Source organism: Ceratotherium simum, chromosome 29 (genome assembly GCF_057802395.1).
Source record: "Ceratotherium simum simum isolate JZ-2026a chromosome 29, ASM5780239v1, whole genome shotgun sequence".
NCBI classification, from domain to species: Eukaryota; Metazoa; Chordata; class Mammalia; order Perissodactyla; family Rhinocerotidae; genus Ceratotherium; species Ceratotherium simum.
Window position 1 is genome coordinate 27,928,919 of NC_141928.1, and position 12,928 is coordinate 27,941,846.

At 44.8% G+C, this 12,928-nt stretch overlaps 1 protein-coding gene across 11 annotated transcripts in view; it reads right to left on the reverse strand.

The window, feature by feature from the left end:
- Positions 1-12,928, reverse strand: part of ZNF462 (zinc finger protein 462) — a 137,603-nt gene that overhangs the window by 28,481 nt on the left and 96,194 nt on the right. For 10 of the 11 annotated variants that reach the window (XR_015548965.1, XR_015548966.1, XM_087419347.1 and 7 more), the window contains 2 exons: positions 7,108-7,375; positions 4,375-4,511 (listed from right to left, as the gene is read on the reverse strand). Coding sequence is in view for 9 of the 11 variants with exons in the window: in XM_087419347.1 (XP_087275473.1) it covers positions 4,375-4,511; positions 7,108-7,375 (405 nt within the window). In the remaining 2 variants the exon portion in view is untranslated. Of the gene's footprint in view, positions 1-1,358; positions 4,251-4,374; positions 4,512-7,107; positions 7,376-12,928 lie in introns of those variants that run through there. The other variant, XM_087419350.1, reaches the window with a different exon arrangement.

The following is a 12,928-nucleotide window of genomic DNA, read 5'->3' on the forward strand; positions in this document are numbered from 1 at the left end:
TGTTGTATGAATGAAAATCCACCAAAAGTCCTACCACCAACTTTCTCCTTGAAACAAAAGTCTCAGGGCTTAATTTTTCCCTCTGTTAAACCGGTCCAATCATGGCCAACCTCTAAACATTAATCTGACCTAAGTTCACGGTTCCTCAAAGAGATGGGTCTACCAATCCTTTGCTTCAGTCTTTGAGAAATTAGTCTTCACAGGTGTCTCCTCAGTGCCCTGGCTTCCCTTCCGTCCACTGAGTAAAGTTCAAACTCCTCTGTTGCTATCCAAGCCCTCTGTAATTTGGCTGGAACGTACTTTTCCAGCCTTGCCTCCTATTTCCTTCAGGCCCTCCTCAGTCCAGTCTAACACCACTCTGTAAATACATCTTGCTTCTATTCACCTGCATCATTTGTTAAATCCCCCCACCCCATGTAGTGGGTCAAACAGTGTCCCCCAGAAATTTATGTCCACCTGGAACCTCACAATGTGACCTTGTTGGGTTCTAAGGTCTTTGCAGATGTAATTGGTCAAGGTGAGGTCATATAGGATTAGCGTGGGCCCTAAATCCAATGACCCATAAGAAGAGGAGAGGGCACACCGAGACACACACAGGGAAGAAGGCTGTGGGCCAGACGGAGGCAGAGGTTGAAATGGTGCAGCTACAAGGCAAGGAATGCCAAGGAACGTGGGGAGCCAGAAGCTAGGAAGAGCCAAGGAAGTATTCTTCTCTAGAGCCTTCAGAGGGAGCACAGCTGCTGACTCCTTGATTTCAGACTTCTGGGCTCCAAAACGGTGAGAGAATACATTTTTGCTGTTTTAAGCTACCCAGGAAACTAATATACCCCACCTTCAGTCTTCTCTGCCTGTTGAAATGTTATCAGGGCTCAGTTTGAAAGCCACTCCCCCTCCACTACCTTTCTCTACCCCAAACAGAAATATATCTGCCACTGTGACTCTCCTAGATACTTATCACTCGCTATCTTATATATACTCATGTATACCCTTCATGTCCTGGAGGAGGGCAGGTACTGGGTATTATACACCCCCTCTTACCCAAGGAACCCAGCATAGTGTGGCATGTAACAAGCAAATAATGAATGTCTGCTGCATGCACCACCAAACAGTATGCTCTCTTTTGCCACAGCAACACAAATCCATGATTATTTCCCACTCAGATTTGCCATGAGTGAAGTGGATTCTCTTTCCTTCCCTCCCTATTTAGATATATCAATTTGTCTAAACAAAAAGCGAAGGAAAACTATTCTTGCAAAGCAGTAGCTCAGTCTCAGGGCCAGTGCAGATGTTGTTTTTCTTGCCTTTCATCCCAAGTATTTTAATTAACTAAGGCCTCCGAAAGATCTCTTACTGCAGACTCTAGAGACCAAAGATGTTTATTCATCCACAGAGCAAGGAGAGCACAGGTGCAGAAAGAGCCACCTCTTGTTACTTTGAGATCAGCCCCAACTCGAAATTGCAAGGCAGACACCCAACCTTGTCTCCTGACTTGTCAAGACCAGCTTCCCACTGAGCTGCCATTTTGAGTTGAGATGGACACCAAGCCAGGTCAGGACACAGATGGCAGACATGGCTGTCCTGAAGCACCCTGCCATCTGTGGCTTGGTGGTCCTCGTCTCTGACCTCCAGCCCCACAGATAATTCTATCCTCAGACCCAGCTGCCACAGCCACTGGAATGCTCAACAGGGTGACACCAACCACATTCCTATGGGTGAGACAGTGATGCCTGATGGTTAAAGGCATGGACGGTGGGTCAGATTCCAGCTGAGTAACTTATTAGTCATTTGACCTTAGATAAGATGCTCAGTCTTTCCGAATCTGTTTTTCTCCTTGTTATCAAGGATAATGGTAATATCCCCCACTTAGGGTTCTGTGAGAATTCCATAAAATGACATATTGGAAACACTTAGTACAGCACCTGCCACCAAATAAGCACTCAGCAATAGTAACTAATGTTGTTGTGAATGCTGTCGTTATTACTACCAATCCTGAATGCTCATGTTCATTCTAGATTGTGCACTTTTGGATCCCTATAAGGACAATATTTACATACCCAGAAGCTTCTTTTAATATAAATGATTTCTATCAATAAACAGAAGAGATTGTAAGTAACCAGTGACAGGCAACATGATGGATGGGTTGGGATCAGAGGACTGGGGGTTGACCCGTAGCTTCACTGCTCACACTTGGGTGCCTTTGGTTAAACCACTTCAGCCCCCATGGGCCCTGTGGGACTTACCACTGTATTTATGGCAGGGACAATATGCACTCTATCCTACACAGTCCCCTTCAGGAGAACTCACTGGAGAAATTCCTTTTAGGTTTTTGTGTTTAGGATTCCTGAAAATTTCCTGAACAAAATCTCAAGTCTCACAAACACTCTAAATCCAACTGATTCTGTTTTCTTCTCTGCCACGGTCAGCAGGCATCTCAGAGCCACGCCTGCAGCCCACTGCTCACGAAATGCTCGGCACCTCACGGTGCACACTGAGCAGCCAGACCCTCGGTGAGCTCTTCCATACTTTCGGGTGGACATTCAACTGGCTTCTCCTTATTTTTGCATTTGCCCCTATTTCCTCATTTATTTTTAATCCTATAGTTCTGCACAAGTCTCTTTAAGATACCTTAAATCCTCTGTGAAATGACCACAAATAATTATACTAAATTAAAGAAAAAGTAGTTTTTCTCAGCTTCAAGTTTCACATACGTAAAACAGGACTATAAGTCATGGTATTATCCCCCACAGTGCTGCTGGAAGATGAGTGACTGTGTGTGTAAGGAGCGCTTCGTCAACGGTAGCGCTCCGAGGGCATCTCTCTTTGCCTCCCCCTTTCTTGAATTCTCAGCTCAGGGAAGAAAAGTCATTGAGCTCATTAGGCATCAAAGCTCCAATCCCGCCAAGCAGCAATATGGGAAGAGAGGGGGAGTCGACCGCAGAAGTGAGGTCTCACCAGTTCTGTTTGCTCGGCAGCAACACGACTCGTGGCCTCTCCCCAAGCTGTGAGGGGGCACAGAGCCACCGCGACACATGGGCCGGGGGACCAGAAGCCAGGTGACTGAGGCGGAACACCAGGTGGGACCACTCGGGCCAAGAATTCCTGCCTAAATGTTGCTACACTGCTTCTCCTAGCTTGCAGGTGGATGTCCTAGCCAGCAACAGTGTCATGTCTCATTAGAGTGCCACGGGGAGGAGGGAGATCTGAGACTGAGAAATGTTGAGCCTTCTATGGAACGTGCAGCAGATATGGGGGAAATGTCTCAAAATGCATTAGCCAAAGGCAGTGGCTCTGGGGAAATGTTGGAAACTTTAAAAATGCCCCCAAAATATCCAGCATTTCAGAGTGAGTGACATCTCAGCAGGACAGCAGAAGACACTCATTGCTTTTGAGGCACATGTGGCAAATATCGAAATGCTTTCCAAGGTTACAGGCGAAGGAAAAAAGACAGGAAGAAAGAAGAAGAAAAGGAGGGAGGGGAGGAATGAAGGAGAGATGGAAAGATCAGTAGATGGGAACAGCAGGAGACAGTGGCAGTGGGTAGTCTAGTAATCTTTTTCCATCCACCTCCAGCTTGAATCTTTTGAGGGCAAAGTCGTTTTTACATAAACATAATTCTCCTTCCATTGAAGAGAAAGCCTGTTGTTTAACAGTGTTTTAATTGGCTAACAGTAAACTCAACTCAAAGAAAAACCCAAGAGGACTTAAAAACAGTGTCCCTGTTTATCAACAGGAACCAACATTTATGGAACACCCAGCATTTATCCATTATGGAACACACTAGACACTTTACATGTTATTTCATAGGCATAATCATCATTTCTGTTTTACAGATGAGAGGTAAGACACAGGAGGCCTTAAAAACAGAATGTAAATCCAGGGTTTTCTAATATCTATCAGGCCAGTTTTATTTTTAAGAATTTTCTCTCCATACATTTCAAGGGAAATTCTACATCCTGCGTTGGAAATTATCATGTTGGTCTTCCTCCAAAGAACAGCTTACAACCATACAGCTCTTCACCTTTTACAATGAGGCTTTACCCACCCCTTCTGCTTCTCATTCACTCCTTCCTTAGCCAGATGTGAGAGCAGAGGATTCGGAATAGAAAACCCCCTCACGCTGGGAAGCCCTGAAGAGGCGCTGGCCGCAGAATCCACCACCTTTGCCTCCCTCCAGGTGGAGGAGGTCCTCTGAGCAGGAGGGTGTTTTTATCCTGTTGACCGTCCCTGGGGCTGTCACTGTGATTTCCTGCCTGGAGATAAGGTGAGGAACAAGAGACCAGGGCAAAGGTACCACTGCCACCTTGAGAGGACGTCCCTGTGATGCCACCTGTGCCACCCCCCTGCTCTCCCAGAAAGCCGAGCGAGGAAGGTTACCTCGGTGCAGCACGATGTGGTCAATCATGTTGCGTTTGTATTTGGTGTGGTAGAGGCAGAGAGGGCAGCGGAGGTCCTTGGGGCCCTCCTCGGGAACCGCTGAATGCCCCGCTTCCACGTGCATCGTGAACGCAGATCTGGGGGAGGTGGGGGAGAGAGGCGGTGAGGGGGACAAGGGATGACTCCACTCACACATCCCCCGCCGGCAGCCCCACTGCAGAGCTTCCGGGGGCGACACCCTGCCCGCGGGGCCCAAACCATAGTCCTTAATCATGTTTGCTGACCACAGGTTGCTAGGTCACTCGTCCAATAACTGAACACTGCCCTGCGGTCGTAACTTCTTCTTTTTATTTTTTTTATTTTTATTTATTTATTTTTTTTCCCCCAAAGCCCCAGTAGATAGTTGTATGTCATAGCTGCACATCCTTCTAGTTGCTGTATGTGGGACGCGGCCTCAGCATGGCCGGAGAAGCGGTGTGTCGGTGTGCGCCCGGGATGGAACCCGGGCCGCCAGCAGTGGAGCGCGCGCACTTAACTGCTAAGCCACGGGGCCGGCCCAACGGTGGTAACTTCTTTTCGGAAATTTTGCCACTTGGCTGGGTTCCGGGCTTAGTTTGAAAAGAAATGGGATTCCCCAAACACTTCATTCTTAAAAATTAGAAATTGCCTATTAAAAATATGAAAATAAGGGGCCCACCCCATGGCCGAGTGGTTAGAGTTCCAGGTGCTCCGCTTTGGTGGCCCAGGTTCACGGGTTCGGATCCCAGGCGCGGACCTACTCCACTCATCAGCCACACTGTGGTGGCATCCCACATACAAAATAGAGGAAGATGGGCAAGGATGTTCAGGGCCAATCTTCCTCAACAACAACAAAAAAATTTTTTAAAAATTTTAAAAACAAAATAAAAACATGAAAATAAAATCCCCATGAGAAGATATTTCTCATCATGCTTGGAAGGAGAGAGACGATCTTCAAGCTAGGTTGACTTACCAACTGCCTACAGCTAGTTAGGGAGTCAGGATGGTTGACAACCAGGTAAACTAAACTCAGAGCTGCTGCACCAGCCCAAAGGTAGAAGGTACTATTACTGCCCCTGCATCCTTTTCAAAACCTCACGCTTGACAAAGCCTTCGATGTCTCATAAAAATGGGTGAAACCAAGAGTTTAATGCACAAGTTCAGTGGGTTTATTAACCCAAGTGCTTCTCTCTGGGGAACACGCACACCTGCTAGTGGGCCTTGTGATCTGGGCCCTTCTACTGTCTCTCAGTTCTGTGGCCACATATATACTTATCTAAAGAACAACTGAACCGAATTAACAGTCAGAGACATAACACATTTTCCATCAAATCCCAGCAACTCAGATGTTGGTGGAAAAGAGATTTGTTCTTCTTCCAATGCATGTTTTGCCTTGGGCACGAAGCCCACCTTCGCCAGACCCTCTGTGGGGCGTGCACTGAAGTAGTGGCATGGCCTAAGGCCCAGGTCCTGACTGCAGGAGGAGCTGCCAATCACAGCCCTAGATGTGTAACACAGCATCTAGTATTGTATTATTATAACAGCTTTCCGTCTGTGATATTATAACACTCAGTAGTATCTCCTTGGTGCCAGGCACTGTACTAAGTGCGTTAGATACATTGGTTCGTTTACTCCTCACCAGAGCCCTAGGGGGGAGGTACTATTAGTGTCTTTATTTTATAAAGAACTGGAGACACAGAGAGGCTTAGGGACTTGTCCAAAGTCACTCAGCCAGTAAGTGGCAAAACTGAGGTTCACACCCACATAGCCAGGCTCCACATTCTACACTTGTAACCACTAACCTAAACGGTCTCTCACAGGATGAGATTAAATCACAGGAGTTTAGATTAAACGACAGGAAGCACTCCACTTTTTGAGTTCTCCGATGCTCTCATACACAGGAGCAAAGGGGACTTTGGATTATCCTTTTCTAGATTGGAACAAGCTCTCTGGGATTGCTCAAGTCTAGTCATCGCAGTGCTGGAGTCTTGATTCTCCATGTGTCTTTCAATAACATGATCATTTTTTTTTTCTGTGAGGAAGATCGGCCCTGAGCTAACATCTGCCAATCCTCCTCTTTTTGCTGAGGAAGACTGGCCCTGGGCTAACATCCATGCCCATCTTCCTCCACTTTATATGGGACGCCGCCACAGCACGGCTTGCCAAGTGGTGCGTCGGTGCGCGCCCAGGATCCGAACTGGCGAACCCCGGGCCGCCGCAGCGGAGTGCGCGCACTTAACCGCTTGCGTCACTGGGCCGGCCCCTCAATAACATGATCTTAAGCGATAAGAATTTTCTACAAGGGGAGCAGGGAAGTCACAACTGCTAGATGTTCTCTCTTGACTTTGCTTTTAAGAATATATTTTTTTTCAAAGACAAAAAAAGGGGAGATAGTTCTCTGAAGGGAAAACACTCATTACTTCACGCACTGGGTCAGGGGAATCCTTTGCCATGATCTCACACTGCTTGGGCTCCCATTCACTCTGATTTTTAAACTCATTTAAACTCTGATATAGCTCCTCATCCCTTCCATAAACCCCAAAGCAGTCTTCTGGAACTAGCCTCCTTTTGTGAAGACTGAACCCAACCCCTGCATCATCCCATGGGCAAGGCCTCCCCTGAACTCCAGGTCGGAGAGTGTAAGGGAAGACTGTGGTGAGGGGCGGAGCAGGCGCAGCCACCTTGTTTTTCAAGGCTGTTCTTCATGCCACTTACTTAAAGCCTGTGTAAAAGGAGCAGTCTTTACACTTGAAGAGCTTCTTCCCACCATGCTTGTCCCTGTAATGGCGCCTGATGCTCTGGATGTAGCCAGAGGAGAATTCACAGAATTCGCAGTGAAGAACAGCTTCGGTTTTCTGCTCGGCGCTCCCGGCAGCCCCAGAAAGAGGCACAGGGCTCACACGGCTGTTGTTCCTCGCCAGGGCAGCGGACTGATAGTGGTTCAACTGCTGCTGGACATCTGGAGGCTCCGAGTAGGAAGAGTCTGTGGACAAAGGGGTGAAAATGACACCGACACAGAGAACACAGTGGGGGTCTGACACTTGAAAACCCCCGACGTTGGTTTTAAGTATTTTTTTTTTTAAGGAAATAACTATGATCCCATCTTCCATCTTCATTTACATTTACAACACATATCTGGGGAAAGGCAGGTAGGGAGGAAGCGTCATTTCTTTTAATCTGACTTTGAGGGCTCAAAGCATTTAAAAATAAAATTCTGAGGTTAAAGGCTTCAAAGTGAAGGAAGAAAGTAAACTGTTTTTTAAAGGAAATTGCAGTGTGGCAACAGGCTGCCACAGAACACCCGTCCTTGTAGGTGAGATAAATAAACCCACAAAATGTACACAGGAGTCTATACAAGAAGGCAAAGGAGATAATGCAATATTTCCTCCTCTGCAGCCCAGAAGTATTCAAGCCAACCAAATAAGAAAAAAAAAAAAGGTCTTGAACAGAAACGCTCAAGCACATGGCACTCACAAATATAAAAATGGTTTATGCCTTCACAGTCAAGTGATTTAAATTTTAAAATATAAAAATCCAAGAGTGTTCTCCAGGAATGGATGTTTAAAGCTTAGTCAGCATTAAGATGGAGATTTATTCATAAATCCCATTAAAATGAAATTCCAAATAAGTTTCCCTGAAAGGTATTTTAAAGTTTGCAATTTGGAGGAAAATGTCGGAAATGGGCACGAATCTCAACTCTGAGAAGCTCTGATGGCATGTGGTAGAGAAATCTGATCTAGATGGGAGGTGGGAGAATCTCAGAGTTTCTTCTTTAAATAAATAAAAAAAAGTTGCAAAGAAAAAAAAGGGAGAGAAAGTAAAAGAAAGGTCTTGAACCTTTTCCCAACACGCTGCTTTGAATGGTGAGGTTAGGAATTCAACAACATTGTCCTGTGTAACCTACAGCTGCCTAGGAATGACACAATGAAGCCGTGAATACCACACAGATGAATTTCAGTGTAACTTTCCTTGAAAAGAAAACAAAGGGCTCTTTTCTGAAGCCTTTCAAAAAGCAGGGGAAAACGGGAGAGAAACTGTACCAGCCTCCTCCTGATTTGATGGACACTTCATTTTCCAAAGCATGACTCCCCCAGGCGGGACATGGAGGAATTCTGTAAAACCCATATTTGATGAAACTTGTACCATCCATCCCGTTGGCCTCTTCGAAAAGAACAACAAAAACAGAGCAGCTTCCCTTATTGTGGGGCTACCTCCTGTGTTCAAAATACTAAAATACCTTCCCTTCTTGCTCTCCTCCTCCCTCTCCTCAATTCGTATTCCTCAAGATTGAGAAAAACCCCGTTGGAAATTGTAAACCAACCTGCCACACACAAGAATAAAACAAAAGGAAACTTGAACAATATCTCGGAGCCTCCATGGGTTCATTACCAGGTGTAAACCAAAGACAAACAGAGAAAGCAATGACACAACTGAATTCATTCCACCCGATTCTTTTTATCTCCTTTTTCTTTATTCCTCGACCCTTGCTGATGAACTCACTCAGGATCACAATAATGCAATTGTCAACTTCTCATTCTTTCTTTCAATAGCAGGTTTGTTTACCATTTCATGGATTGTTCAAGATGTGTTCTATTTAAGCTCTCAAGGCGGGTTTCTGCTTAAAACACACGCACCAAGAAGCACAAAACACACTCCGCCTCTCTTGTTAACACAGACTTGGGCTGTGGGTTAAGCACCGCCAAGCCAGTGTCCCTGACAAGCCCCTGTCCCCTAGGCAGTGTTGGTCCTGGTGTGCACTTAGCTCTGCAGAATAGAAATTCTGTGACCCTCAGGGTCAAAGCCAGATCCTACTGCCCCTGAACTGTCCCCCATCCACAAATCTACCCGGAGGCCAAAACAAATGTCTCCAGGAACAGTGCGTTTCTCAACAATAGCCACAGCTCCCTCCCAGACACAGCAACCATCTCAGTGCGTCCCACAGGTTAGCATGGACACTGGTAGTCATCTCTGACACAAGGCACCTGACAGCTTCAATCCATTTATAGCAAAATTATAACATGGCTCCTAATCAGATGATAAGCCAGGTAAATTCGTCTCCCCATACTTCCCCCGACCCCCAACCGAACGTGCACGGATCTCTTAGGCAGACCCCCTCCAAGGGAAGGGCGTCTCCTTTAACTTACATTTTTCTTGTGTCTAGGGTCTACTGCATATTCCTCCACCCTTCTCAGAGAAGGACTTCTAAATTTTAACTCCAGTATTTATGTGTTATACGAAACTTGGAGAAATAAAAATGCAAGAAGTCGTGGGGGAAAGCATTCCAAGAAACGAGGCTCATCACCCTCTTAAATGGCAACTTAAGAGGAACAGCTGTATGGAGCCATGTCATACATTCCTTTTCTCCTGGTTAAAATCAGATGGATGGGTTTATTTACAAAAATAAGCAAATCCCACCACTTAATGATACATTTGTAATAATGCCCAGGTTACAACTTTTTGGGTCTTCTTAGAGCTTTACTTTCCTCTCTGGTGCCAAGACACTTTTTCTCTCACTTGGGAGTTTGTGAATAATGTACAAATTTAGCTCTTCGGGCATTAAAGTGACAAAGACGTGAGCGTGTATGATTCCGCCGATCTTAAAAAAGCCCACTTGCTAAGCTACATCAAATTCCAGTTAGTTCATGAGGCACAGCCTGAACAGGAGGAAGAGGGCCATTTTGTGCCCAGGTTAGAAAGGCAAAGAGATTGTTAGTAGTGAAGGGCATGTCACATAAGTTAAAAATCATCATTAGGACGATTCTCTTTCATTTCGAGCTTAAGGAAAGTAAAAAAGTGTGGTCACAGGGAAATACAGCAGTGGAAGGCACAAGAGTGTGAATCCAGTGGTGACTCTGTACCCAACCATGGGCCACACGAGTCACATCTTTATCACCTGCATGGCCAGGAATATCTACAGTGGAATCAACAGCAGAGATGAGGTTGGTCCACACTTTCTAACCCGACCCTGAGACATGCAGTCTGAGAAAGGAGTTTAATTCTCGGACTTGTGACTTTATTTATGTGCAGTTTTAGAAATTAAATGATAATTTACAATTGTAGTTATAAAATAAATTTAATTACATGTAGCTATCCATTCCATAAGTTGTCTATATCAAGAAAATAATTTTGTAACATCAGGATAAAACTGGCATTTTACCATGGATGGTCACAGCGCCTATAGGCGTGGGTTTGGAATTTAGTGAGCAGCCAGCGATTAACTCTCACAACTGTGGTGTGCAGTGTACGTTCTCACCCCAGTTTTACTGATGAGGTGGCTGACGCTGAGAATGGTTGGTCACATGGCTACTAAGAGGCAGAGGTAGGATTTGAACAGAAATCTGAGTCTTGCCTATTAGGCATCTGTACCCAGTGGTGACCTCTGGAGGCCTGTGAAGCAAGTCAGAAGACAGAGAAAGAACATCTGAGTGTTCATCAGCCATAAACACATAGCAGAGAGGAGAGAGAGAAGGTGGTAGAAAGGCTGAAATAGTTGAGAAGATAACATTAGAACAGATAGAAAGGGTAACAGATAGAACAGATGGTAAATAACATCAAACTGAATAGAAAAGAAAACACTAAAATAAGCATTTCAGAGCACGTGGGAAAAAAATAATAAAGTAAGATTCATGGGAAAGAAAAAGAATAACCAAAATTCAAAATGCTTTATAAAAAACAACAAAAAAGGGACCACACAGCAGACATTTCTACAAGTAAGCCACACAGGTTAGCATGGCGAATACCCAGAGCTGGAAATCTGCCTGCCCAAATGGCAGGCTTTACTGAGATGCTGGAGAAATTGCCCTCAAGTAATAATGCTCTAAAATTCCTCAGGCAGGATCTGGCTGGGAAAAGAAAGGCACACGATGCAAATGGGTGATGGGTGCTGTTAGGTGACGCTTGGACAGCTCAGGATTTCAAACCAGGGAAAGGGCTGAGTTCCGGACGAGACCGCCTACTCCTCTAACTAGTCATGTTTCCGGAGACATGGGACACTTCTGGCTCTAATTCTGGCTCCCCGGAATACCAGCCAAGCCCAGGTAAGTAAGTCTGAGAGTTCTGTTGTTTTTTTTTTTTCTAATTTCTCCAGAAATTAGCCGGCGCAGAAACAATCACAGGAAATTGGATTTTATAGAGACAAATGAAAAGCCAGCAAACTCTGAAAGAATAAACATGACAGAATGAAGCTTTCTTGAATATTCTGATTCTATGAACATTTAGTCAACACTCTCTTAGTGTTCAGACCATGTGCTGGCTCTAAGGATTCAAAGTCAAGGCATGAGCGGTGCCTTCTAGAAACTCAGATCTATGAGGGGAGAGAGCAGAGCTGTTATGAAAATAGAGGTCTTCTCCATGCCTAGCAAATCTACTCATCGATTGAAGGAATAAAAGAGGCAAAGAGAACAAATGAACAGGAACAGGAGAGTTGAACTATTGCAAGATTAAGGAAGACACAAGGAAGAGTAAGAATCAATTGGGCAGTAAATTGTGGGAGCCAAAGAGGACACCCCCTTATGCACTGAGTGATCCAGAAAGGAAGCTACACAGGAGGATCAATTCTCAATTTTCTGCAGCTCCGCAGAGAGGGTGTGAGCGAAGGTGAAATAGTAGCAGAAGCACCTTGGTGCTAGCAACCACATTTAATTATATCTGAGCTAGATTTTCATGCAGACTTGGGAGACAACCTCTTTGGTCAGTGTGAATCAAGTACCAGGAGAAAATAAAAGACAAAGAATTTGAGGCAAGCAAATTTTAGAGGTGGCCAGGGGACAATGATTCAATTACACCCATTCATTCAGCAAATATTTAGTGAGCATCTAAGTCAATGGGAGACCCTGCTCTGGGACAGTAGGACATGGTCCCTGCCCCCAAGCAACTCACTGTCTCAGACAAACAAGTAAATAACTGATTGTGATACCATGCAAAAAAAAGTCTTAATAGAGGCATCCATAAAGAGCTAGTGGAGAAAAGGCAAAATCAGCAGCACCTGGTGACCCACGGAATGTGAGAGTGAGGGAGACGGAGGGAGGATGTAAAGAGAAGCTTGAGTGTCCACTAATAAATGTTAACTAGTATTAGTTAGTGTGTTAATTAATGAAATCAACACTAGACATGAAGATACCTAATGTTCAATTCACCACACCTCCCCTTCAGTCATAAATAGAAATTAAACAACTACATTCTCATCACGATGAAAAAAAGGTGACTTCAGTCTTATAGGGAAAAGAAATGAAGATCAGAAGATGAGTCTCAACAGAAGAATCTGTACATCAGAGGGTGGGGTAGATTGCATAAGTGAGAATTTAAAATCTTTAAGTTCTAAAATAAGAAAGTTCAAAAGAATGCATGGATTGTAATTTTCTTCAGAAAAGCAGGCAAATTTAGCAACTAAAAGCTGGTACTATAAAGAACCAGAAGTAGATTAGAATAGAATTACCTATGGATAATTTAACCACAAATATTGTAAATATCCCAAGTGCGAGTGGGGGGAGTGGGACCCAAAGGTGCGGGAAATACAGTCCACTATTTCTAGTCGAGA